General features: G+C 39.6%; 1 protein-coding gene across 1 annotated transcript; it reads left to right on the top strand.

Moving 5' to 3' along the window:
* Positions 1 to 411: 411 nt before the first annotated feature.
* On the top strand, positions 412 to 10,888 carry adora1b (adenosine A1 receptor b). Its single transcript, XM_012870669.3, has 2 exons — positions 412 to 1,356; positions 7,657 to 10,888. Exons 1-2 carry the CDS (start codon positions 1,022 to 1,024, stop codon positions 8,390 to 8,392), a joined length of 1,071 nt encoding a protein of 356 aa, XP_012726123.2. The 5' UTR covers positions 412 to 1,021; the 3' UTR covers positions 8,393 to 10,888.
* The last annotated feature ends 2,045 nt before the right edge of the window (positions 10,889 to 12,933 follow it).

Raw genomic sequence — 12,933 nt, 5'->3', positions numbered from 1 at the left:
CAGAGTGCACATAATATCAGAGTCTTTTGTCAAACATGTAAAACCCTTCTACAAGGTTTTGAGATCTTGGCCAAGAATAGTAAGATAGCTTTCAATTGATCTGTGTCCATATATTTATATTTATATATATATATATATATATATTTATATATATATATATATATATATATATATATATATATATATATATATATATATATATATATATATATATATATATTACCAGCCTTTATAAGAGAAAGACGAAAAACGGTTTGACTTCATTTGTTTGTCTATAGGTCGAGGCCTGTGGGAGGAATACATCCTCGGGGAGGAGGGAGAGTCTTCCTTGGGATGGCCCAGTAGAATATTATTAATAATGGGAAATTGCGCGATCGCTCTCTTCAGAGGTTGCTATTGAATCCGCCCCTTCACATGGGGAAAATAAGCCGGTTTAGCAGGCTTTGTTGAAAGGATACGGAAGAAGACCTAAACGGTTTTCTGAGACGGCACGGGTACTCGTAAAAAGAGAGAGAGAAGGAGAAAGAGCGAGCGAGATTGGGGCAGAGCGCGCACGTGTCTGCGCAGGAGCTACATCTGTACGCGCTTTTCAGCCAAAAACGCGCAGGCAGCGGCGCTGTTAAAACGTGTTGTCAAAAAAACAGAAAAGCATACGAAGGCTGACAATCGCCAAGCGCCCTCTAGAAGAAACCGAAACCAGTGGAAAGGATGCTGCGCTTACGAGAAACAGATGTATCCAGTCTAGTGGAGGGAGCGCAGGGAACGGTGCATGAGCGACCCGCTGCAGCCGCCGGACAAAAGCACCTGCCTCAGAGGAAGACCCCCCGTTCTTTGCTGCTTCTTTCCTTTTTTTGAAACCTGGATTTGTCGCTCAAGATTCACATCTTGCATCCAGTGAGGAAACAAGGGCGCCATGAAACTAATCAACACCCAGCCAATTTTGGAAAGCCCATAGAGCCCAGGACAAGAAAACAAAGACAGTTCTGTTTAAATCATTTTTGATCTAGAGGGAGCTGCAGAAATGCCAGACTCACCAGCACCGCCGCTCTATATATTCATGGAGGTGCTGATAGCGGTCGCGTCTGTGATCGGGAATGTGATGGTGGTTTGGGCGGTGAAAATTAATAAGTCCCTGCGAGACACCACGTTTTGCTTTGTCGTTTCTCTGGCTGTGGCGGATATTGCTGTGGGAGCGCTTGTCATTCCACTGGCCATCACGATCAGCATCGGACTTCAGACTCACTTTTACAGCTGCCTACTCGGGACGTGCATCTTGCTGGTGCTGACGCAAAGTTCAATTCTGGCCCTGCTGGCCATCGCGATTGACCGCTATCTCAGGGTCAAGATCCCTACCAGGTAAAGTGGTTTTTGTCCCTCACAGTGCACGGGAAGCCAGGAGGGCAGGGTAGGTTTGAGTCAGACCATGGTTTGCTCCGTGCTCGAAGGGTAGTGGTGATTACATCTTTACGCAAAGCAGAGGTCAGAGCTACTATAGCTTTCTTCTGAATCGATTTGCACAGGGATCCTGTTTCACTTCAGACTGCTATGTTTAGCTACAAATTCGGATGGATCTGACTGGGAAGTACATTTTCCGAAAACACAACAAAACCTGTGTTTTTCTGCCTCATCTAGTTTAACACATGCCTTGCAAAAGTACAGTACTAATATCACAAACCTGGGTGGGTTTAATATAATGAATCAACACAAAGTAGTGCATCATTATGAAAACTTTAATTTTTTTTTCAAATAGAAAAGAATATTTACAATATAAAGAACAAAGATCAGTTTAATCCCCCGAAGTATTACTTTGTAAAGCCATTTTGCTGCAAGTGTATTTTATTTTTGTACAACCGTTCCATGTCCAGAAACTGACTTTTTGCTTATTGTTCTTTGCTAAAAAGCTGGACAAGATCTATGTATGGACAGTCATTTTTACGTTTGACCACATATTCTCAAAGGAATATTTTTCAGGACTTTTACTGGGCCAACACGTGGATTATATTGCAGCTGTGGCTCTGCTTTTAGTGGGATAGGAGTAACGTGCAATATCAGTTTTAGTATTAGTTCAATTTTTGTCTATCTGACCAGAACACTTTCTTCCACATGATTTACCTTTTTTTCAACTAAATATTTCCTTTTTCCTCTCTTCCACAAAGGCCAGATTTCAGGGCTTCTAGATTAATAGCTGTCCTGGCAGCATAATCTCCCACCTGAGTTGTGGATCTCTGCAGCTCCTCCATCGATACAATGGGCCTCTTGGCTGCTTCTCTTATTAAGTCTCTCTTTCTCTGTTTTGGACTCAGGTATCCACCAGAACCAAACAGGTTTTCTTCCAACTATGGGCTACTTTTGTAATACATTGTGTGTAATGTCACAAAATGTAGAAAAGTTCAAGGGGTGTGAATACTTTTACATACCCCTGCAGGCTGGACACATGTGGATTTAATGGTGGAACTACAACCGTCCAGGATGATGAACACAAGCTGATAAAATAAGCTTATGCAAGCAAAATGTTTTAATTTATTATCAGAGATTGAAGTAATCTCAGATAATTCTCTTGGTTAATTTTTAGCTGCTGGTGTCTTATTGCGTTCAGAAATCCAAAGTCCTTTGAGTCACGGTCGCAGTGAAATAAATTAGCAGTTTCCTTCCACACCTATGTTGTCTGTATTGATAAGGAATACATCAAAAATCTTGATATACAATTTAAAGGGCAATAAAATTTAAATAATATTTTTGCAACTTTATCTTATGATCAGGCTTGAAGCTTGCAGTACATATTTTAATTTCCATTTCCAAAATCTAGAATTCTGTAAATGAGCATGAAAGGGCAACGAGTGGGAACAGGACAGCTAACCCTCCATCGATATGTTATTTAAATATTCATCATGCAAGTCTTTCGTTTCATCAGAATGATGCTGCTTTTTTTCTATAAGAAGCAAAGAATAGTGGTTAACGTGACTCTGTGAGACTGCTGGTTTCCTCATGCAACACATATGTCTCCTAATCAATACTAAACACAGCACATGTCACCAGTGACAGTCGGGCTAAACTGCAGGGTCCGGTTTAGCTCCAGGCTCTTTTTCAGCAAAGGTCAGCTTGTGGTGATGCAAGCATTTCCTCATCAGACACCATAAATATCAACCCTTGGTAATCTAAAAGTGATCCGATTACTGCTACGCATGCTTTTTAACATTCGGATGGATCAGATAGCTGTTTACATGTCTGCCTTTAGGCTGTGTCTGTTTCATTTCTTGCTCTGTAGACAAGAGAGGGGTAATAACATTTCAGAGACCCTGTAGTTCTCTATGTATCTTTTATTCTCAATTTAAAAGAAAATGTGGCGTGGTTGGCCAAACGACGTAGCTCGCAAAATTAAATTACAAAGTAATACTGAAGCAATTTTGACTGTATCAATCATGTATGAAAAGCCATATTGCTGTAGAGTATAAAGTTTAGTGATTTGACCTGCAGGGGCACAGGGCTAATTTGGACTGCAATGAGCTGCACGTGTTTGTGTTCAGCAGCTTTGGGTTTGAATTATTCAACTCAAGGACAGTGCTCAAAGAAAAAAACTTGCGCCGATGCCATTTTTTGGCCCCGATACCGATACCCGATACCTGGATGTACAGTATCGGCCGATACCGATACCATACCGATACCATTACTTTGAAATTTATGTGTGTGTGTATATATGAAGAACAGCATACTACTTGGATGTAAAATAATTGCTATCATGGCTTTGTCAAGCTGCTACCTTATTAAAGCAGGAAAAAGACTAATACAAAGTGAATCCAGTAGAACTAGTGAGTGTCGGGAGAGAGAAGGCTGCGTTCAAGTGACATATAAACATCAAAATGGTATCTGTGACCTATTTGTTGGTACTTGCCGATACCGATACCACCATTTTAGTGCAGTATCAGCGCCCCGGCCGATACTGGTATCGGTATCAGTGCAACACTAAAAAAAAGTACGATTTATTAATTTTGCATGTGAAAATAGAGACAGTAAAACAATTCCCATTCTGCAAATACTTCACAACCAATATGATTAACAACCAACACAAGAAGATAATATGATTTAGTAAAGTTTAAAGAAAAAAAATGAAAATCCTTTCAGATCTCTATTTTAGGCATAAAGCGTTGAGTTAGGCTGCATTCACTGCAGGTCTTTAAGCTCAATTCCAAACTTTTTGCTGAAATTGGATTTATTTTCTTCCTTTGGGTGTTTCATATTAGTAATTAAATGTGCCCGCCATTAGAGTTCTGTCTGAACAGTTCAAGACCCCGACGCGACCCGCATGTGCAGAAAGCAGAAGATGACGTCACACGGCAGCATGCTGTTTAGGAAAGTAATGGTGGATGTAATTGTTACTAGAAGTGTTCGATAAGGCTTCATTAAAAAAAAAAAGAAACAGGCACCATGTAAGTTGGGTGAAGACAGCTTGAGCTGCCCTGATGTTTGGACAGAGTACAAACTTAGAATAGCAACATCTGCAATACCAATAACTACGTAAGATAACATGATGGGAGCTTAATATCAGCAGGCTTCAATCGAGAAACACAGCATAGAACAGCTTCAACATTCGTTTAAATGTAGAGGCTCCAATGTGAGCGGAAAGAAAGCAGTATTAAGCTACGTTCACACTGCAGATCTTGATGCTCAATTACGATTTTTTGCTGAAATCAGATTTTTTTTTTTTTGAGGTGGCCATTCATATTACTATTAAATGCGACCGGCATCATACTGCTGTCTGAATGGTTCAGGACCGCAAAGCGACCCGCATGCACAGAGAACAGAAGGAGACATCACAGAGCAGCGCACTGTTTGCATAAGTAATGGTGAACGTAATTGTTTCTAGAAGAGTTCAAGGAAGCTTTGTTAAAAAAAAAAACTTGAAAAGAAAAAAAAACACGGATACTGGCTGGCATCTCTCTTTATTATTAAAAAGCTGTTGAGGAATTGGAGCCAACAATATGAAGACCGGAAAAGATCGGAATTGGGCCGTTCACACTGCTGTGATAAAGACAGATATCAGTCGCATCTCCCTACAGTGTGAACGAAGCCTTAGTAAAAAGCTTCGAGAGGCTGTCCTCTCCTACCTGTGGGAAAGAAACCCGCTGAATTACAGCTATTGCAAAGAAAATAACACACTCATATCCCATCTCACCTTCACACACGCCCCTCCTCAGACTCACACAAACAAGATTGCATACACAAATAAACACCCCTGCTGACAACCAGATACACCACCAGCCCATTTATTAGACTGTCTCAGCAAAAGTGTGTGGTGTGTTTACGATTAAGATGATGATGGATGTAATGGATTAAATGATGACATATTAATTGCGCAAAGATAGAGCCAAATAAACGTACCTGCACAGAGGTTGCAGTTGCTGGTATTGTGTCTGAAATTCAATTGTTGGCTCCTTACCACAGATGAAATGTAGAGAGCACATATAGGTGTCTTTGGTCCCACTTTCCACAGTAAAGCCCTCTCACTTACAAGCTCGTACCCAACGTTGACATTTCTCAGCATTTCTTCGGGGTGTTGTGCAGTTTTGCACTGTGTAAATTAATTTAATGTTTAATAAATAACTCTCTGTCTGTTAGGTATTGTCTGGTGAATATCAGCTTTAAAGCTGATATCAGGACAATAGTTGAAAGGGATGATTCGAGCACTGGCAATCTTTTACCAGCAAACTCTGCACACACATAGAATAAGGAGAAACAACTTTTTATCAAGTTCAAGAATTTATTAACAGAAATAAAATGAACATCCAGAGAATATCACTATATAAAACTGTTTATCTGAATTAACACTATATTTCAATCAACAAATCCTCTCTACTAGGCTAGTAAAACTTAACTACAACTACTAAGCAAAATGAAGATAAAAAGAAAGAAGCTAAGTTAAGGAACTATGTACATGCAAAAAGACACAAAAGACAAAACAAAGTGGTTGATCATCGTCAGAATAATCCAGTGAATCCTGGTTCACTACCGATCTGAGTTAAAGAACCATGGTTCAATGAATGAAGTTTAATTAGCTTAACTAAATTAGAACAACATTTGGCATATGTTTCAACCCATTTACAAGGCAAATCCTGAGTTAAACAAAACATTATTTAATGAAATAAAATTTTATCTGAGTTAAAGAACCAAAGTTCATCTTAAAGAACAAGGAATGATCTTAAATTAGCCTAACTAAATCAGAACATTTGGTATGTGTTTCAGCCAATTCATAATGCAAATCCTGCGATAAACAAAACATTATTTGACAAAATAACATTTTAAAGAATGATTGTCTCAGTAAGAATCTGTAAACTTTAGGAACGCTTGATTTTATTAATGTGATTCTACCTCCGAGAGGCTAGGGGTCGTTGTAGCGAGCGGTCGCTAAGATCGGTTACTTCCAAAGTTATACAAAACGCCTTTAAATCAACATTAATATTCCATATAAATGCGGTAATAACGCTCATAGCACTATCGAACGATGGCGGAGCAAAACAAACAAGCCTTATGCTTGAAACGGGCCATTTTTATTCATATCCGGGAAGCCAGAAGTTCCCGAAGCTAATAGCATTTACGCTAGCGGACATTCGGCGCTAACTTTAAAAAACTTCGGCTTTAATTTAGTCGTAATAAGTTCACAGGATAACTCAAACATCAACATCCCATCAGAGTATAAAACCCTTGTGGAGATAACGTTTGTTATAACCATAAAAACACACTCGAATCACATCGGCAATGGCATGGTATCAACATGCTAACGGGAGCTACTCGGTAGCTCCATGTGTAACGTAATGTAACCAGCTAGCTTTCCTTGTTTGTCCTTTGCCAAACCTCTCAGTGCTTCGTGTAAGTTCGGTTCAGTTTGGCCATCCAAGGAAGAGCAGTAGTCCAGAAAACATTGGTTCTTTCAGCAGCGGGCTAGCGGCTCTGCGGCTAGCCAACACGTGGTCGAGGGTAGGTCAGCCCCACATCCTGCATGTAGTCTCTGACTCGGTTGCAGTCTCGATTTCAGCTCCTTTTTGCTCTCAGCTTGGGAAGTGGGTAATAGAGGCTGATCTGCGCCATCTCAAGTCAGCTTTTCCTGTAACATCTGAGAAGAATAAACAAGGCTGGTTTTGGCATTCTTTACTTCTGCTCTGCATAGAACGAGAATTCAAACCCTCCCCCCACCCCTGTTTGTCACTCCATTGAAGCGAGGCAGAGAGGAGTTTCACAGAAGGCCTGGTCTGTGCAGCTTGTGAGCATTCAAACCCCGTGAGGCCTGCATGGTGGTTGGTCTGGTCCCAGTCCCCTCTCCTCGAGGGCTCCAGGAAGAAGTGGGCTTGTGAATCTGAGACTTGTGGCTCGTAGGGCATGGCTGGCTGGCCTTAACATACTAATTCATGCATTGAACTTTGTAGCTGTAAAGTGATTAAATTGGAAAATTTCTGTCAGCAACATAAGCAGAGATACTCAACTGTTGTACAAAGTCCCATTAGTAACAATACAACCTTACAATACATAGTGAGGTAGAGATATCACAATCATAAAAGAGAAGAAATAATTATATCTACGACAAAGTTCTTTGAAGGAAAACATGCATTTCCTAACAGAGCTATCATGAAATTACGCTTACATGTTATTGTTTTTTTCCCCCTGCAGGTACAAGCGGGTGGTGACCCCTCGGCGGGCAGGCCTGGCTGTAGTGATATGCTGGTTGTTGGCATTCATTGTGGGATTGACACCCATGTTAGGCTGGAACAATCGAAATCACCTCCAGGAGAACAGCTCGTTCCACAACATCACCTGCAAGTTTGAAAATGTCATCAGTATGGACTACATGGTTTACTTCAACTTCTTTGGCTGTGTGCTGCCGCCGCTGCTACTCATGCTGGGCATATATGTGGAGATCTTTTACATGATCCACAAGCAGCTTAACAACAAGAAAATTACCTCCAGCTACTCAGACCCAAACAAGTACTATGACAAAGAGCTCAGTCTTGCCAAATCTTTGTTCCTGGTGCTTTTTCTGTTCGCCATTAGCTGGCTCCCCCTTCATACAATCAACTGCATCACGCTGTTCTGCTCCTCGTGCTACAAGCCACAAATTCTTCTTTACATCGCCATCCTGCTCAGTCATGGCAACTCTGCTGTAAACCCAATCATCTATGCCTTTCGCATTAAAAAGTTTCGCACGGCATTTCGGAAAATCTGGCACCAGTACTTCTGCTGCAAGGAGACACCGGCGCTGGACTTCCAGCAAAGTGACAGAAGAGACACGCCCAATCCAGAGCCGCAGCCAGCCACGCCGCTGCAGCCCACTCATGTGGGGGACTTTAAATGTTATCCTCCCCTAGAGCTCCGGCAGCAGCAGCCTCCACTCAGCAGCCTCCAGTAGAGCAGAAGATTAAAACACCTCAGCAAACTTACCCATTTATTGGAGCAGAACACAGCCTGTTTAAAGGAGCAAATTGGATGGTTAAAGAAGTAACCTCTTGTGCACAAGTAGTGGCTCTCTCCTAATTTGAATGTAGCTCGATGAGAATCGTGGATTGCAGCCCGATGCTGCAAAGCTTTTGCAAATTGGGTCTCTGGAAGATGATTCATCATTCCTCAGGAAGAGCAAACATGGACATAATGCAGGACTGAAGAGCCTGCAAAAAGGAAAATCTATTGTACTGTGTACTTATCTTAGTAAGACCCTGAACACATCCATCCATCCATCCATCCATCCATTTTCTTACCCGCCTAGTCCCTTATGGGGTCGCGGGGATGCTGGTGCCTATCTCCAGCGTTCACTGGGCAAGAGGCGGGCTACACCCTGGACAGGTTACCCTGAACACATGAAGCTTGAAATGTTTTATTCTTTAATGTGAAACAGTTCTTATGAACTTCAGAAAATGTGCAATCTAAGTTATTGTGGTTTGTCATATGATTATGTATATATGGTACAACTTGCCTGAACATGTATACATCTAATAGAGCAGGGTTATCCTACTACCCTAATACTGTGTGTATTCTAACTGACTCTGTCTAAACAAATATGATTGTAATCATGTAAATATGAGACTGCATTCAACTGTGAATGCTCGACCAATCTTCAGGGGCTAAATTGCACAACGTGTGCAGGAAGCAGCATTACGAGACAGAATATTGTAATAATATGGTGGGAAAAGGTTTTGTAAGCAGTTACTGTCTCTCTTCTGAAGCTCAGACCTCAGGTGATCCACCTGCAGTTTTCCATTGCAGGGGAGATTGACGGGGATACAAATAAGCACACAAAGGTTGTAAAATTTTAAAAGCTACATGCAGGACATTTGTAGCAGCTCACGGGGGAGAAACTCAAGATGCTGTCAGAGCTCATGTTTGTTCAGCCTCCATGTCAGTACGTTGTGACTGCAGAGCTGTTTTTTCATTGTTACATCATGACGGTTTACCATCACCGATTGTGGCTTTCATGGGCTTATTCAAACATTTAACGGATGCCGAGTAAATTATGAAATGTTAACCTGAAGATTGTGAGTATTCCCTGACCTGTAAGCTTGTTAGTTTGCAAACTGCAAACGATTAGTTTGCAAACTTCTTTAGATTGATAATTAAACTATGTCCAATGCCTCTTAAACACACTGTTTGAAAATGTAAAGCTGTTGTTGTCTTTTGTGAAGACTCAGACTTCTAGCCATACCTCTTCATTGACAATCTCCCACTTAAAGGGAAAGTTCAAGGTTTTTGAAGTGTAAATAGTCAGAATCTTAACCTACAGTTACTAATGTTCTTGGAAACCTCATTTTGGATAAATCCAGACTACCTGTAAGATAACAGCAATTTCAAGCTGGTCAAAGAGGACTTATTCCCCTTTAACAACTATGGTTTAAAAATGGTATAGTGGTTTATGGGAATGTTATTATTTGAACTTCCAAATGTTGCCACATTTGGATTGGGTGTGCCACAAATGATCCTTCTGCAAAAAATAAATAAATAAATGTACTGAGAACAAAACATATAAGGAGTTTCCTGTCAGAGAGACTACCAAATAGAAAGTTAAGACATTGTAAAAGTCACAAATATAGGATTCACTTAAACTGCTCTAATATTTCTTCCTGTTATGTCAGAGGCTGAATCTAACTGCTAGTCCAAGATGGGCCACAGCAGACTACTACCATCATAAAACAAGATAACGTTTTCACAAAAACGATATTTTATGAAACCTCAGCTCATTCTTATGTTTGCTTTGGTTTAGTTTTTACACAGAAGCCAATGCATATTTAAGTGGTAAATAGCTTGTACTTGTATAGTGCTTTAACTAGTCTGACAACCCCAAAGCGCTTTACACAATAATCAGGCATTCATCCAGCCACATTCACACCCTGACGGTGGAAAAGGAAGGTGGGAAGGAGTGCATCACCAATGATCTTCCTGTTTGAAACTTTTTCTGAGAATAGAAAATGAAAAGCAATTTTGACTTGAGTATTTACTACCCAATGAAAGGTAATCTAATGGAAAAATTACTACTTTAACATTTTTCAGCTGCTCTGACCAGAAACACTTTATTTTTCTCTCAGTATATGTTCCACACAGTGGTGGTGCACCACCTTGAAAATCAATTACCCTGACTGCATAATTATCTGCTTATGGGTAAATAATAGGAGTGTAACAAAACATCGATCCACATCGATATATCCATTAAATGATTAACGGTCCAATTATGTCGATGCAAAATCAAAACATCAATCCATATCTTCATTTTTAAGATACGTCTTTATTTTAAGATTCACAAGGCATGATACTACAGTGAACAGATGATCTATGATTACTATTTTATAATTAGTAGAATGTTGTTTTTTATTTAAATGCCTGATACCTGTAAGTGCTTAGAAATAAAATGGTCAAATCATATTTGGGTTTTTTTGCCAGTTGAAATCAATGTGAATAATGGTGTTAGATGATGTCGCATCATATCAATCGCAGACTTGGGAAATTAATTTATTGGAAATCGGGATTTTAGTAAATATCGTACCATAATCCAAACAAATCAATATAACATAATATTGTGATAAAGCTGGTGATTTAGACCCCTAGTAAATAACCACCCAATGTAAATGTGAAAGGTTTTAAAACAGCGTGTGTGTAAACTCGTAAGACACTTTTAAGACTGTAGACGTCCACCTTGGTCCTGATGCCCCTTTCTCTGATAGCCTTTTTAAAAAAAAACTCACCTGAACTGTCCCTTTAAGATCAGCATTGTTTTTGTCTTAAACACTTCACTATTCACCAGGAAGATATAAAGAACATTTTGATTCCTGAAAGGCTGAGAAAGAAAACCTCAATGCAGCCCTTACAAATGAGTATTAATAATGCAGTCTGAGCTTGTCTATTTAGAAACCCTGGTTGTAAACTAAAGCTGATTAGTACCAGGAAATATTATTTGATGGAAAGGTCATGTAGATCAGTCTGTGTTCTTTTCATTTGCAGAGTAAATGATGTTAAATAGCAACCCTGGCAAGCCACAAATGGCTGTTGTTGAACACATTCATGAAAATACAAAATGTGAGACCATGCGGTTCATTATGCTCTCACAGGAACTTCGGCATTATGAAACATTGAAGCGATGGGTTTAGGTAGTACAGCCGTTTTGCTCAAAATAAAACTCTAGAACTCTGTCTTCTGCAAAGTAACTGCTGTCACATCTGTGTACGTGTGATGCTTCTGCTGAAACAAACAGCAGCTTCTGGAAAACGTCCCGCAATGTAAAAAAAATTGTACTGGATCCAAGCACAATGGTGTTTAGAAGAAAAGGAACAAAATACAAGGAAAGTGCTTCAGGTAAATAGCAACATTTTGAATTAAAGAACAAATCCCACAAACTGCAGAAACATGTTTAAATATCGACCACATTTATACCTCCCCTCAGCTTTAGAAAGTGGGTTCTCCCAGAGGTTGGTCTTCGCCTTCTGAGCATCAGAGGTGTTTAGGTTGCAGTTTTGCTGGTTTCATGGGCATTCTGCAAAAAACTAAAACAGGCTGCAACTTTTTGGTGAAACTAGAAAACAAAGACAATTTAACAGTTTACAAAGATTCATTTGAACAATGAATCAAAATTAAATCTCTTTGTTTTCACACATTTCTGATTGGACAAATAAGGGGTTGTTTTCAAGCTGAGTTAAAAGCATGCCGTGCTACCCAACTTTATTGGCACCCCTGATAAAGATGGGTTAAAAAGCAGGAAGATAAGTTCATTTAGAACATTTAGGACTTGGGCTGATGGCCTTGAGGAAACATTGAACTTCATTTGTTTTTTAAGATTAACTTTCTGAATAAGCAAAGGAGAACTATATGATGCTGCAGGCCAGCTTTTTCCTTTTTCAGAGGAGAAGCAGGCCTGCAGCATCATATATCCTCCAACCATACTTGGAATTGAGTGGAATTGACGTACTTTTAAAAATATTCATCCTTTGTTTCACACCAAATGCACCTGGAACGTTTTCATAACATGTATCATTTTGCTAGATTTTCTTTAAACTCATCACAGACAAATTTAAATTGATCACAACTCAGCATCACAGATCCTCCGCCATACTAAACAGTGGCCATTAGTAGGGCATATTTTACAAGTTTGTCCTTAAACAATGAAATTAGTAAAACTGAATAAATAAAAAAAAAAATAATAATAATTTTTTGAGTTTTAGATTATGCAGCTGCAACAAAATAGAGACTTAATACATGATTATATTAAGGCTTTTTACATATCCAAGCAAACACAGGAGCTAACACTAACAGGTTGATGCTAAAATGTCAGTGCTTTGTTCATTTTTAATGTATGCTGTTGCAAAATGCCACAACACTTTGAGAGTATTTAGGAATAACAATCAGTGTTTTCTACCCTGTCAATGGCATTTTCTAAATGTAGCATCAATACTTTTTATCCACGGATATGTCAGA

This window comes from Fundulus heteroclitus, chromosome 1 (genome assembly GCF_011125445.2).
Source record: "Fundulus heteroclitus isolate FHET01 chromosome 1, MU-UCD_Fhet_4.1, whole genome shotgun sequence".
In the NCBI taxonomy this organism is placed as follows: domain Eukaryota; kingdom Metazoa; phylum Chordata; class Actinopteri; order Cyprinodontiformes; family Fundulidae; genus Fundulus; species Fundulus heteroclitus.
The sequence above is the reverse complement of the archived record's forward strand: the minus strand, read 5'-3'. Positions and strand labels throughout refer to the sequence as shown.